The 15,065-nt window shown below is 46.5% G+C and overlaps 1 protein-coding gene across 1 annotated transcript in view; it reads left to right on the forward strand.

The window, feature by feature from the left end:
• Positions 1 to 15,065, forward strand: part of LOC142291475 (protein argonaute-1) — a 168,991-nt gene that overhangs the window by 68,925 nt on the left and 85,001 nt on the right. Inside the window, exons 2-8 of the mRNA XM_075336029.1 lie at positions 3,880 to 4,063; positions 5,511 to 5,631; positions 5,725 to 5,906; positions 9,511 to 9,647; positions 13,604 to 13,738; positions 14,646 to 14,733; positions 14,816 to 14,963. Coding sequence (XP_075192144.1) covers positions 3,880 to 4,063; positions 5,511 to 5,631; positions 5,725 to 5,906; positions 9,511 to 9,647; positions 13,604 to 13,738; positions 14,646 to 14,733; positions 14,816 to 14,963 — 995 coding nt within the window. The remainder of the gene's footprint in view (positions 1 to 3,879; positions 4,064 to 5,510; positions 5,632 to 5,724; positions 5,907 to 9,510; positions 9,648 to 13,603; positions 13,739 to 14,645; positions 14,734 to 14,815; positions 14,964 to 15,065) is intronic.

The raw sequence follows: 15,065 nt of genomic DNA on the forward strand, positions 1-15,065 counted from the left end.
GTTGAGAGGGGTTCAGAATCTATGCCGTGTTACCATCTGTCGATTCAGGTTCTGTAGATGAAAAATTTACTTTGTTGGAGTTGTGTTTTTAATTTTTCAAAATAGACTTTGGACCATGTTCATAGAATTTTCGAAAGTGGTGCCAATTGTACACCCTATTGCTTTCATAGTCCTTGGTATCACGTTTAAACTTTCCTTCTTTGAATACGGTAATAGAATCCTCCAACTTCATAAGATTGTCATTAATCTGCTCCTTAAAAGTTCTATATGAGTCCAAACTTGAATATTTTGCCAATGAAGCTTTCATATCTCTGACTTTTTTTTCCAGATCACTAAGTTTAATATCTTCCTGTTCAATAATAAGACGTATTAATTTGGCAGAACATTCAGACAAAATCAGATCCCATTGTATAATAAATTCTGGGTTGAAATCAGTGGTGGGTCTTTTCTTGAGGCGTAGACCCCGAGGTATCATTTGTTTATCCAGGTATGCTTGCAAAGTTTTTTTTTGTCCCACCAAGTGCGAATACGCGCTGAAAGGATTTTTTCCAAGTCCCACATTAGTTTATTCAATTCCACCTGGTCTTCAGTAAGAGTGGCAATGTTACTACTTGAAAAAATCCTAGCTGCTTTGTCCAGTCTTCTCTGATCATTTACATTAAAAAATTCATCCATTGGTGATTTATCGTTATTGATCTCCATAATTGCGTTCAATATATAGGTATTCCACAAGTGTCAGGGTGAAAATAATTCACTTTATAGTATAAAAGTCCACACAATTTTGATACCCAAAGAGACACAGGGAATATATGCTAATTCCTTCGCATATTATATGGGCAGGGAGCTGGGGTACTAAGCCAGACTAATAAGTACTAAGACAGAGAAAGGGGGTGACCCTGCTCACCTGTACCCGAGATCAAATCCAGACCGTGCACGGAAAGAGAGAGGTAGGCAGACCTCAGCAGCAGCATGAATAGGGTAGAAATCCAGCAATCTAATCCAAAATAGGTTAAAAATTCATTCTTTCTTTATTTCATGTTCAAGTTAAAAAAAATTTCCATCATGAATTCACAGGAATACAGGTGAGAGGACGCGTTTCGAACAGAGTTAGTTCTTAGTCTGTCTCTAGTAAATGGACACTGACAGAGTGATTAAAAAGACATGAAACCGGCTGTCTGAACATGTATATGATGCAAATAACGCAACCACTAGAGGATTATCTGGAGCATCGCAGCACTTTCTCAATGTGCATGCGGGCAATATGGATTCACTGCAGGTTAATGCAATTGAGAAAGTGTGTCTACCAAAAAGAGGCGGTAATCTTAAAGATATTCTTTGTCGCAAGGAAATCAAGTGGATTTTTACAATGGACACTAGAACTCCTCTGGGTATGAATTTAAAGAAAGATATGTTGTATGTGTATTGATATGACCACTTATTTCCCATGGGAGTGAACTACTCCAATTAATCACCTTGAGCCTGTGCAGTCTTTTCCGATTCCATGTCCGGTTTCATGTCTTTTTAATCACTTTGTCAGTGTCCATTTACTAGAGACAGACTAAGAACTAACTCTGTTCGAAACGCGTCCTCTCACCTGTATTCCTATGAATTCATGATGGAAATTTTTTTTAACTTGAACATGAAATAAAGAAAGAATGAATTTTTGGCCAGATTGCTGGATTTCTACCCTATTCATGTACTGTACAATGGTATACTCTATACAGTATACAATACATATGGACAGAAAGTTACCTCCAGAGCGGGTCAGAGCGTGGTGAAAGGACAGAATCAGAATTGTGCACGGTGGGAATTTGCTCTTATTGCAAAGCATTGCTTGTCTTGCAAAACGCTCTCAAATCAAGTTACTCTTAAACCAAGGTTCCACTGTATATCTTATTAGAGAAATCCACTTTTTCAGCCTGAACTGATCATTTAGTGTCAGCATTTTCAGGTTACAGGTAAAATCTGTCTTCAGTGAATACAGATGTTCCCATTACTGAGAGAGGGGATGACAGTTGGTGCTCATAAGGTTCTGTGAAGAGCTGTAACTGTCTTTTTGGGAGAACGTGCAGAAGAATTTCTGTCCATTCCTTCCTCCATAAACTTTTCTCTCTCCTCTCCATAGAATTCATAGTATCATAGTTTTTAAGGTTGAAGGGAGACTCTAAGTCCATCTAGTTCAACCCGTAGCCTAACATGTTGATCCAGAGGAAGGCAAAAAAAACCCAATGTGGCAAACACATTCCAATGGGGAAAAAATTTCCTTCCTGACTCCACATCCGGCAATCAGACTAGTTCCCTGGATCAATACCCTGTCATAAAATCTAATATACATAACTGGTAATATTAAATTTTTCAAGAATTGTAACAGCACCAAACTGTTATCTCAGTAATTGGAAAATCTGTGTTCACGGAGTATGGATTATTACTAGGGATGATCGAATGCCTCAAATATTCGGCTTCGCGAATATTTTCCGAATAGGTCGCCGCTATTTGACTATTCGCGAATACTCGATGTGCAATGTAAGTCTATGGGAAACCCGAATAACAACTATTCGGAACTATTCGGGCTTCCCCATTGACTTACATTGTGCATCGAATAGTCGCATAACAGCGACCTATTCGTCGAATATTCGTGAAGCCGAATAATTGAAGTATTCGATCATCCCTAATTATTACCCATGAATTGAGAGTGACAAATCAATCTAGCAGGTGAAAGAAGCAAATTTCTTTGATAAGATGTGTTGTAAGGCTTCTTATTTCCTAGTGCACTATTGATGAAATATAAATGAAAGTTACAGTTGTTGTTTTAATAAATTTGGTAAACATCATCAGTAAGAGAAAATGCTTGTTTACTTAAAGGGAGATTCTCAGCACAGACTGACTGTTCAAACCAAGTACAGCCTCTCTGTGCATCAAGGTGTGGCCGATCATTTAAGAACCATGAGTCTCCGCAGCCTGAGAATACCAGTTCCCAGCTGTCAGCTTTATCATGGCTGGGTATCAAAATTGGGGGTACTGCATGTCGTTTTAAAAAAAAGTATTTTATTAAAATATTTAAAAAAAAAACAAACCGCATAAGGTCCCTCTTATTTTTATACACAGCCAAGATAAGCACATGGCTGGGGGCTGTACCATGTAGCCGTATGCTTTATCTGTGCTGGGTATCACAATATGGGGAGGAGACCCTACGCCAATTTTTTAAAATGTATTTTTACACCATGATAGGAACACCCAGCGTTTGTAATTGCAAGCAGTCAGACATGCTGTCACACCGGGACTGCCGGTGGGCAGGGGAAGCAGTGCATATGCATGATATTAATGAGCGGCCCCGGAAGTAGCATTACAGCCGTGCGGAAGACTTAAGTAAAGGCAACTTGCTCTAATCCCCTTATCCCTTCTACCACAATTTTAAAGGTCTGCGTTCGGGTCCCCCTAGACTTTTATGGAGACTGGTGTCCATGCAGATATCAGAGATCAATTCCTGTCCGGAACCGGGTTTTTGGATGTTTTTTAGTGCATTCTGGATATCTGCGGGTGCGCCCATTACTACTTGTGACGTAGATTCTGACTTCTGGACATCAGGAAGAGTGACTCCCAGAAGAAGGGGAAAATGCCTGAGGGTGAGTATAAGAGTAGGGTTAGGGACATTATAGTAAAAGCACCAATCCAGCACTGAAAACAGCAAAACAAAATGCTGGAGTAGTGCTGTAAATGTTTGGCCACGCCATGGTGCACCGAGCGCCTGTACATGGTTTGAACAGTCACTCCATGCTGACAGACTCCCTTTAATTCACCCAGATAAAATGTAAATGTTCGTGGAGGATTTGCTAGCTATTGTACATATAATTCATGTGTTTGCTTCTGTTTTCTTTCTAGCCCCAAGTGGGCTTGTTCCACCATTACAGCAAGTGTTTCAAGCTCCACGTCGTCCAGGGATTGGCACCGTTGGGAAACCAATAAAACTTCTTGCCAATTACTTTGAAGTGGACATTCCCAAGATTGATGTCTACCATTATGAAGTGGATATTAAGCCAGACAAATGTCCTAGGCGTGTGAACAGGTAAATCCGAACAAAGAAAACCACTGTTTTAATTGTGACATCTATAGTTGTACATATAAGAAGTTGTAGGATAAAGGCTCTGCTTCGGTGTCTAAGAGGCAGTGTGTACAAGCTTTGTAATCAGAAGATTGTGCAGGCTTTATTTTCTAATGGAGCCAGTAGTATGTGTAGTATTATACAGTTTTTATACTTGTTGTATTTGGGGATCATTTTTGGTGGGTACTAACCACTGCATACCAGAAGCAGCCCTAAGGAACCTGCTGATTTGGATATGCTCTAGTTTGCTGTTAAAGTCGCTTACATTTTTATACTTGTCCATATTTCCGGCTTTCAAACACATCAACTCCAACAACCGACATGTGCTGCATAATAATATCCTACCCTTTTGGGGGGGGGTTTACTAACCAATCTGAAAGTAGCATAACGGAGACCCTGATTCTAGCAATGTGTTGTTTGCTGGGCCGCTTGCTTTAGTTTTCATAATCTCCTGCTCATAAAACAATTATTTTATCACTAGAGGACAAATAAACCTGCTGCCATGTATTTATCCATATTTATGAGCTTTTGTATAACCCTGTGTCACGGGGTCCTCAGGTATCGCACAATCAACAGAGCGATAGATGAGTGAGCAATCCAAAGAACCTTTATCCCATGCAATCCAGAAGGTTCATAAAAATAATCCACCACACAGAGGGTAAAATAGTCCCAGAAACACGGATATAGTCCAGTAAATGATAAACGTTCGAGTCTCTGGGGAGCCTCAGCTTTAACCACAGAGGTTAAATCTTCCTGCTTGTCTCTTCTCCTTCTCAGCAAGACTGAATAATCCTCCACGTAAGCAGAGCATTTGGGTGGATTCCAGGCCACCCTCCACCACATCTAGGGACAGAAGCACTGTAGGGGGTAATTAACCTGCAGACAGGACAAATAATACATAGAATGGACCAAGTACCACACCTAAAATACGAACCTACACAAAATGATACACAACCCACAATATCACACCATCACAATCTGCCTCTATCATTGATTGGCACCTGTCTGCCTATGCACAGTGTACATGGAGAGCAGGGAATCTGTGGGGTAGACAGGGTTAACAGAGATCAGCATTTAGAGACCTGGTAGATCTATTACAGATTGCTGTATTTTTGATAAAATCACTGCTATCAGCCCAGTAAGTGACACAGCCCTGCAATCTGGGTCTCTGACCCTACATTATGCTGTTCTCAGATTGGGTAGCAAAAACCTGGTGACAGATTGCCTTCAAAGGAGTAGTATTGATGTGTTCTAGTCCAGTACAGTTCAGCTCCTGCGAGTTTTTGCCACCCTACCCCCATCACGCATGTTTTTTTATTTATTATATTACTGTCTCTATAAATTGCCTACTGTCATATTATTGAAATTGTTCATAACACGAAGCTCTGATTTTTTTTTTTTTCCTTTTCAGGGAAGTTGTTGAGTATATGGTTCAACACTTTAAGCCACAGATATTTGGAGACCGGAAACCAGTATATGATGGAAAGAAAAACATTTACACAGTCACAACATTGCCTATTGGTCATGAAAGGGTAAAGCATTACATTTGACTTTGGGAATCATCGGTATTGCGTTAAGAAATGTAGCTACAGCTTCATTGTGTGTATATATGTTTTTATTTTTAGGTTGATTTTGAGGTAACCATACCTGGTGAGGGAAAGGATCGGATATTCAAAGTGTCCATTAAATGGATGGCAGTGGTAAGCTGGCGGATGCTACATGAAGCTCTGGGCAGTGGACGAATTCAGCTTCCTCTAGAATCTGTGCAGGCACTAGATGTAGCAATGAGGCACCTCGCCTCAATGAGGTAAGGCCTTAAAAGTCAATAGAGTTGCGGCACAGATGCAGCACTTTAGGGGATGGGGAAAGGATGAGGCATATGACGCTGGGGGCAAATTGGTAAGGGGCCTTGCAAAATTGGGACACCTAGAGGCTTTTTTGGACTCTGGATACTCTCTCAGAGAAGGACCATTATAGCCAATATTAGCATTGCTGTACAAGGTGTGGGATAGAGGGAAGGAGCTGCTGGGAATATCAGGAATGACAGAGTACTGACCCTTATGGCATAATCATGGACTAGCAGAACTGCAGAGACTCCCGGGTTGGAGAATGTAGGCGGGCAGGGGTGTGCATTGGGTGTCTCTCTCAGGTTCTTCAGTATAACGTACTTAAGTTTTAACCAGCTTCAAGCTGAGTTTGGGATACCGCACAGTTCCTTTTACCAATACCTGCAACTCCGGCACGCCTATGAGACGCAGACTTGTCGTATGGACATTAGTATAGAGCGGAATCACACTCTTACTAATTTGTTGACATCTTACCGCTCCTACAGTATTATTTCCAGGCTATATACAGTGATTTGTGTAGGAATCCAGCTCACCCACGTCTGACCTCACCGTGCCTCAGACTCGGATCCGGCCCTGCCCCGCCCGCACATCAATAAGAAATGAAGAAGGTGATCTCGCTGAGTGATCAGGTGATTTATTTCAGTTCAGTTCAGACAATGCATGGAGATGTTGTTAACGCGTTTCTGGCTTAACGCCCTTAATCATAACCATGGTTATGATTAAGGGCGTTAAGCCAGAAACGCGTTAACAACGTCTCCATGCATTGTCTGAACTGAACTGCACTGAAATAAATCACCTGATCACTCAGCTGGATCACCTTCTTCATTTCTTATATACAGTGATGTTATCCAGCTACCTCAACAAATTCCCTTTGCAGGCTAGAGAGAAGTGGGAGTGGGACTTAGGACCTCATCCCATTGTTCCTCCTTCATAGTGCCTGTCTCCGACTCCAAGCCTTGCTGTATCTGAAGGCCAACGACTGTCACAGCTATTCTTGTGGTTGCATAGAGTATATAGGACACCTAGTCTATTGCATAAGATGGGGATCCAGACGGATGATCTTTGTCCTAAGTGTGGGCAGGTGGATGCTAATCTGATGCATATAATGTGGTCTTGTGAGAATATTGAAGATTACTGCATGGCAGTACTACAATTGGTTGCACAAGTTTTTAATATCCGTCTACAGACAAGACCTATTATATGTATTTTGGGTCTCCTGGAGGTGGGGTGGACTTGAATTCACCAGTAATGGTCGGTACTACGCGTCTCTTGTACCAGGCCAGGAAATTGTTGGCCTACCACTGGTTGGACCCGGCACCTCCAGCCATCGGGGATCTTAGGGAAAGAGTAAACGCTACTTCGACTCGAGAGGGGAGTATATCTTAAAAGAAATGCATTGAAGAAGTTCTATAAGATCTGGGGGGCGTGGTTGGATACCCCGGGATTTCCCTCCTCGGCGTTACTGCAGGACAGTGCAGGAGACCAGGTCCTTCTTCTCGGAACCAGTTAACAAATTTATTGGAATATGATGAAATGCCTATTGCTGGAACATATATGAAGATGTTGGGTAATTTATATTATGGGGAGTACATTGGAAAATATGTACTTTGTGACCCATACTATTTTGAGACGTGCACTATGGGTGCATTGTTTTATTATGTAACTTGTGTGTTTTTGTTACTGATACCTTTGTTAAGGGTACCTTACACGCTGCGACATCGCTAGCGATCTCATAAGCGATGTAAAATTCTAGATCGCAAGTGCGATCTTTTGAGATCGCACATACCGTTTGTTTCGCTTTATAAGACGCACCGGAATATAAGACGCACCCCAAACTTAGACATAAAAAAAGGTAAAAAAAAGAAAAATGGGGTCCGTCTTATACTCCGGTGTTCTCTTACCGGAGGGGGGCAGCAGTCGTGGTGAAGCGGGGTCACAGGAGGCACAGGTTGTGCTGGCAGGCGCGGCTGGTCAGTGGCAGCGGGGTCCGTGGTTGCAGGCGCGGTGGCGTCCGTGGTGGCGGCAGCAGCCATGGCGGGTGAGCCATGCAGCAGGCCAGTGCAGTGAGTGGCCGCGGTCCCGGTTCAGCGGTGGCGGCGGCGACGGCTCAGTGGTGGGAGCGGCGGCGACGGCTCAGTGGTGGCAGCGGCGGCGACTGCTCAGTGGTGGCAGCGGCGGCGACTGCTCAGTGGTGGCAGCGGCGGCGGCGACTGCTCAGTGGTGGCGGCTGCGGCGACTGCTCAGTGGTGGTGGCGGCTGCGGCGACTGCTCAGTGGTGGTGGCGGCTGCGGCGACTGCTCAGTGGTGGTGGCGGCTGCGGCGACTGCTCAGTGGTGGCGGCTGCGGCGACTGCTCAGTGGTGGCGGCTGCGGGGACTGCTCAGTGGTGGCAGCGGCGGGGACTGCTCAGTGGTGGCAGCGGCGGGGACTGCTCAGTGGTGGCAGCGGCGGGGACTGCTCAGTGGTGGCAGCGGCGGGGACTGCTCAGTGGTGGCAGCGGTGGGGACTGCTCAGTGGTGGCAGCGGCGGGGACTGCTCAGTGGTGGAGCAGACGGATGTGGTGTTTTCCCAGTGTGTCCGCGGTCCCGATTCAAGTAATGGCGCCCGAAGCGACGCATGCGCAGATGGAGCTCTCATCCAAGGGCTCCATCTGCGCACGCGCTGACTCCTGGAGCAGCGCATGCGCAGATGGAGCTCTCATCGAAGAGCTCCACCGGCCCCATCATTTGAAAGTGGGACCGCGGACAACTGGAAACATGCTGTACAGCCGCCCGCCCCGCATGCACAGAGTGGCAGCCAGCAGGCTGCCCGCCCACCCTGCATACAAGCTGCTGGGTACCTGTGCTTGGGTGCGGTGGCAACCAGGTACCCATGGCTGTGTGCGGGCGGCAGCCGGGTGCTGTGTGCGGGCGGCACCTGGGTGCCTGTGGGAGGGCGGCAGCCGGCTGCCGCCCGCACGGGCACCCGACTGCCGCTCGCACACAGCACCCGGCTGCCGCCCGCACACAGCCATGGGTACCCGGCTGCTGACCCCACACAGCACCCGGCTGCCGCCCGCACATGGGTACCCGGCTGCCACCGCACGCAAGCACAGGTACCCGGCCGCTTGCATGCAGCCACAGGCACCCGGCCGCCCGATCGCCTCAGACAGGACCCCCCCCCCCAGGTACCGCTTTATAAGACGCACCCCCCATTTTCCTCCCAAATTTTTGGGAGGAAAAGTGCGTCTTATAAAGCGAAAAATACGGTAGGTCATTTTACGCATGTGCGATCTCGAAAGATTGCACTTGCGATCTAGAATTTCACATCGCTAATGAGATCGCTAGCGATGTTGCAGCGTATAAAGTACCCTTTACTGTTACCTTTTAGGTTTTTCCCCTTTGTGATGTTTTTGTGGGGAAATACATTTTTATATGCGTCGTATAATTTTGCTGTTAAATAAAAATGAACTGGATTTAAAAAAAAGTCAATCGTGCATTTCACAATATGGCATAAAAGGGAATGTAGAAAGTTACAGCACGGTTACATCGCCATTTCTGAAATTCACATGGTGGTTTCTTCACAGGTATACTCCAGTAGGCCGCTCCTTCTTTTCACCACCTGAAGGGTACTATCACCCCCTGGGAGGGGGTCGTGAGGTCTGGTTCGGGTTCCATCAGTCTGTTCGCCCTGCTATGTGGAATATGATGCTCAATATTGATGGTGAGAGGGAATACTCCTCTATTGCATTACTAGTTTAAACATGACACAAAACACTCCAGCAGGTTTTTTTTGTTTGTTTTTTAGCTCTGGAGTGGTGTTTTAAATGTAAGTCCCTTGTCATAAACTCACCTTCCGGCAGCTTCACCTTTTACCCACACCGTCACGGTCCCACAGTGCCATCTTGTGACTGTAACTTCTGACTGGCCAGAAGACAGAAGTTCCATCACAAGCTGTCATTGCAACTCTGAGAGCCAGAATGATGTTCTTATAGAGTTGTATTGCGTTGTGACCTCCAGCACGCTACATGAAACACTGGAAAGGTCACAAATTGCTGAGACTGACTGAAGCAGCGGTAGCTATAGAAGATGAAGCCGCCTGAAGTGAGTATATAACAGGGGACTTAGATTTAAAGCACCACTCCAGCGCTGCAATAAAACAGAACGCTGGCGTGGTGCTTTAACCCCTTCAGCCCCAAGCCTATTTTGACCCTAAAGACCAGGCCATTTTTTGCAATTTTGACCAGTGTCACTTTATGAGGTTATAACTCTGGAACGCTTCAGCGGATCCCGGTGATTCTGAGATTGTTTTTTCGTGACATATTGGGCTTCATGTTAGTGGTAAATTTAGGCCGATATTTTTTGCGTTTCTTTGTGAAAAAAACGGAAATTTCGCGAAAATTTTGAAAATTTTGTAATTTTCAAACTTTGAATTTTTATGCTCTAAAACGAACGAGACATATGACACAAAATAATTAATAAATAACATTTCCCACATGTCTACTTTACATCAGAAGAATTTGGGGGGAAAAAAAATGTAAGGAAGTTATAGGGGTTCAAAGTTTATGAGCAATTTCTCATTTTTACAACAAAATTTACAAAGCCACATTTTTTTAGGGACCACATCACATTTGAAGTGATTTTGAGAGGTCTACATGACACAGAACACCCAAAAGTGACACCATTCCAAAAACGGCACCCCTCAGGCTACTCAAAACCAGATTCAAGAAGGTTATTAACCCTTCAGGTGCTTCACAGTAACTAAAGCAATGTGGAAGGAAAAAATGAACATTTTACTTTTTGCAACAAAAATGTTAATTTAGCCTCAAATATTGCATATTCACAAGGGTAGCAGGATTAAATGAACCCCCAAAATTTGTTGGGCAATTTCTTCTGAGCACGCAGATACCTCATATGTGGCGAAAAAACACTGTTTGGGCACACGGCAGGACTCGGAAGGGAAGGAGCGCCATTTGACTTTTTGAACAGAAAATTAGCTAGAATTGTTAGCCGCACCATGTTGCGTTTGGAGAGCCCCTGAGGTGCCGAAACAGTGGAGCTCCCCCATATGTGACCCCATTTTGGAAACTAGATACCTCATGGAATTTATCTAGATGTTTATTGAGCACTTTGAACCTCTGGGGGTTGAGCCATGCAAATAAAAAAATTTTTTTTTACCACAAAATTGTTACTTCAACTAGGCAGCTTTTTTTTCACAAGGGTATCAGGAAAAATTGCACCATAAAATGTATTGTGCAATTTCTCCTGAGTACACAGACACCTCATATGTGGTGGAAATGAAATGTTTGGGCGCACAGCAGGGCTCGGAAGGCAAGGAGCGTCATTTGACGTTTCAAACGCAAAATTGTCTGGGATAATTGGCGTATTCCATGTTGTGTTTGAAGACCCCCTGAGGTGCCGAAACAGTGGAGCTCCCCCACATGTGACCCCATTTTGGAAACAAGACCCCCATGGCATAGAAAAAAAATAGGGTGCACGCACAAATGTTCTGCAAAAAAAGGGGGGGGGGACTAAGTGGGATGGAAAAAAGAAGTCCTGTCCAATGTCGAGTACGACTGCAGGACGATTGCTGATCAGGTACCCAATTGTACATGTTTTGTTTTTTTTATTTGGGGTGCACAAAAAAAAAAGCAAAAACTAGAGCAACAATTACGTACCTGATTAGCCAATCACGTAGCTGATCAGCACTTGGAGGCAGGCAGGTGGGGGAGGGGGGGGGGAGAGGGAGTGGAAGATGCGATTGGGGATAGTTAGAAAAGAGCCACGAACAATACTTACAGGATGGATCAGAACAGCGGCAGATTGGGGGGCGGCAGATGGGGGGGCAGCGGCATATAAAGGGAGCATCTGTGAATGTGAGACGGCGGCGGCTGGGATAGGGTGGGGGCGGATGGGAGAAGGCGCAGTGGATGCAGGAGCGGCAGAGGATGGGGGGGAAGGGGGGATGGCAGGGAAGGGGAGTGGGAGGTGAGATTGGGGATAGTTACCCTACAGGATGGATCAAGGCAGCAGGATCACAGCAGATGAAGGAGGCAGCAGATCAGGGAGGGTGAGAGGTGGGAGAGGGAGCGCAGCGCAGATCACGGGGGAGACAGGTGAGCAGAGCACAGATCACGGGGGTGACAGGTGAGGGAGCACACATCACGTGGGTGATAGGGGAGGGAGCACACATCACGGCGGTGACAGGTGAGGGAGCACACATCACGGGGGTGACAGGTGAGGGAGCACACATCACGGCGGTGTCAGGGGAGGGAGCACACATCACGGCGGTGACAGGGGAGGGAGCACACATCACGGCGGTGACAGGGGAGGGAGCACACATCACGGCGGTGACAGGGGAGGGAGCACACATCACGGCGGTGACAGGGGAGGGAGCACACATCACGGCGGTGACAGGGGAGGGAGCACACATCACGGCGGTGACAGGGGAGGGAGCACACATCACGGCGGTGACAGGGGAGGGAGCACACATCACGGCGGTGACAAGGGAGGGAGCACACATCACGGCGGTGACAGGGGAGGGGGCGGGTAGCTGACCAGGGGGTTGAGAGGTGGGGGGAGCGTGCAGCACATCACGTAGGGGAGGGGGCGAGAAGCACATCACGGAGGGGAGGGGGCGGGCACCGATCACGAGGGGGAGGGGCCGGGCAGCAGATCGGAGGGAGCGGTGGCACTATGACAGATGGAGGAGGACAGGGATCGCGCAGCACATCACATCACGGAGGTGAGGGGGCGCGCACCGATCACGAGGGGGAGGGGCCTGGCAGCAGATCGGAGGGAGCGGTGGCACTGTGGCAGATGGAGGGCGGCGGCGGCAGCGGATCGGGAGGTGTGGGGGTGAGGGTGCGGGCAGCAGATACAAGGGGTGGGGGTGCGGGCAGGAGATCGGGGAGACAGGTGGCAGATCGCGGAGGGCAGCGGCGGCGGATCGGGAGGCTTTTCTCCGGTTTCATACAGTGCAATGGCAGCGCGGCAACTTCCGGGTCCCATGCTTCGGTCTCATAACAGCAGGGGACCGGAGCTTGTCGCCCTGCCATTGCACTGTGTACACTCACTGTGCTGGCGTGCTGCAGGGACGACAAGTGAAGCTGATGGGGCGGTCACCGGTAACACGTCCACTGTGATTGGAGAAATCGGTCACAAGGCCGATCTCTCCAATCAGAGCTACTGGAGCTGGGGGAGGGTGATCCAGTGAGGTCACCCAGCTCCAGCCAATGGCCAGTGCTACAGCTGCACTGGCCAGGGCTGGATTTCAATGTTTCAGTCATTTTAAATGGCTGGAACATTACAGTGGCTGTGATTGGTTGAGCGGCGTTCTTCAGCCAATCACAGCCTCCGTAGGTCCGGGGAGGAGGCACCACCCCTCCTGAGGTCAGGAACAGGTCCCCTCCTCCCCGAATCTGCGGTTTATGTTAACATATTGCAGTCACCGGAGGCTCCGGTGCCGCGATTCCGCCATGACGAAAAGATCCGTCCTTGGTCGTTAAGGCCCAGGGCACAAGGACGGATCTTTCCATCCATGGTCGTGAAGGGGTTAATCATTATTGAAACAAACACTACATCATTAATTCCTCCATTTTCTATACTCCTTCTTTAGATTTATGATTGAGTGTAGTTATGAAATCTGTTCTCTTCACCCATTGATTTCCCTTCTTTTAGTTTCTGCTACTGCTTTCTACAAGGCACAACCAGTAATAGAATTCATGTGCGAGGTGTTGGATATCCGAAACATTGATGAGCAGCCCAAACCACTAACAGACTCTCAAAGGGTGCGATTCACTAAGGAGATCAAAGGTACTTCCTGTTACTGAAGGTCTAGTATGGATGGTTAAATTGTCACACAGATTTTCCATGTCACATGATGCTTTTCCCCTTCTTGCTTTTTTTTTTTTTTATAAACCAAAGACATGTAGAAGAAAACAGAAAAACCTCAACCCTGCAATATAACCTCGCTTTCAGAAAATCACTGCAAAAAAAGCATAGAGTGCATCATGTGAACACTGCCTGACTCAAACTGTTGTGTAAATAGGCCAAAGTTTCATGTTAAAGGGAACCTTTCACTAGATTTGGTGACTATAAGCTGCGGCCACCACCAGTGGGCTCTTATATACAGTATTCTAACATGCTGTATATAATAGCCCAGGCCGCTGTGTAGAATGTAAAAATCCATTTATAATACTCACCTAGGGGTGGTGCAGATTGGTTGGATGGGTGTCTCCATTCTCCGGGACTGGTGCCTCCTCTTTTGGTCATCTTTTTCCTCCTTCTGTAGCCTGTGTGCATGACGCATCCTACGTCATGCACACAGGCTGGCATTGAGGTCCTGCAAGGGCAGGTCAAAGTATTGTAGTGCGTGTGCACAGGACCTCAATGCCAGCTAGTGTGGATGACGTAGGACGCGTCATGCACACAGGCTTCAGAAGGAGAACAAAGATGGCCGAAAGAGGAGCTGCTGGACCCGGAGAACGGAGACACCCATCCAACCAATCTGCACCGCCCCTTAGGTGAGTATTATAAATGGATTTTTACATTCTACACAGTGGCCTGGGCTCTTATATACAGTATTCTAGAATGCTGTGTATAAGAGCTCAGTGGTGGTGGCCGCAGCTTATAGTCACCAAATCTGGTGACAGGTTCCCTTTTAAGAAAAATCATCACTTGAAGAATAGACATTTGATACTATTTCTATGTTTTTGGATAGGTTTAAAAGTGGAAGTAACACACTGTGGACAGATGAAAAGAAAATACAGAGTTTGTAATGTGACCCGCAGACCTGCCAGCCACCAAACGTAAGTAAAGTCCGACTCACTAAGACATATCTCAGGCTTATAATGGATATGTCTAAGTCTTATTTCATATCTTGTATTTTAGGTTTCCACTGCAGTTGGAGAGTGGTCAGACTGTTGAGTGCACAGTAGCCCAATACTTTAAACAGAAATACAATTTACAGCTGAAATACCCTCATCTTCCCTGTCTACAAGTGGGGCAAGAACAAAAGCACACTTATCTACCTCTGGAGGTAAGAGCTGACACGGTCAGTGAAACTGTACCAAATGTCAGGTACAACTCCTACATTGTATTTTATGTAAAGAGACACGTGGCACTCATGAAAAAAAAGCAG

The sequence above is a fragment of the Anomaloglossus baeobatrachus genome, chromosome 2, assembly GCF_048569485.1.
Source record: "Anomaloglossus baeobatrachus isolate aAnoBae1 chromosome 2, aAnoBae1.hap1, whole genome shotgun sequence".
Taxonomy (NCBI): Eukaryota; Metazoa; Chordata; class Amphibia; order Anura; family Aromobatidae; genus Anomaloglossus; species Anomaloglossus baeobatrachus.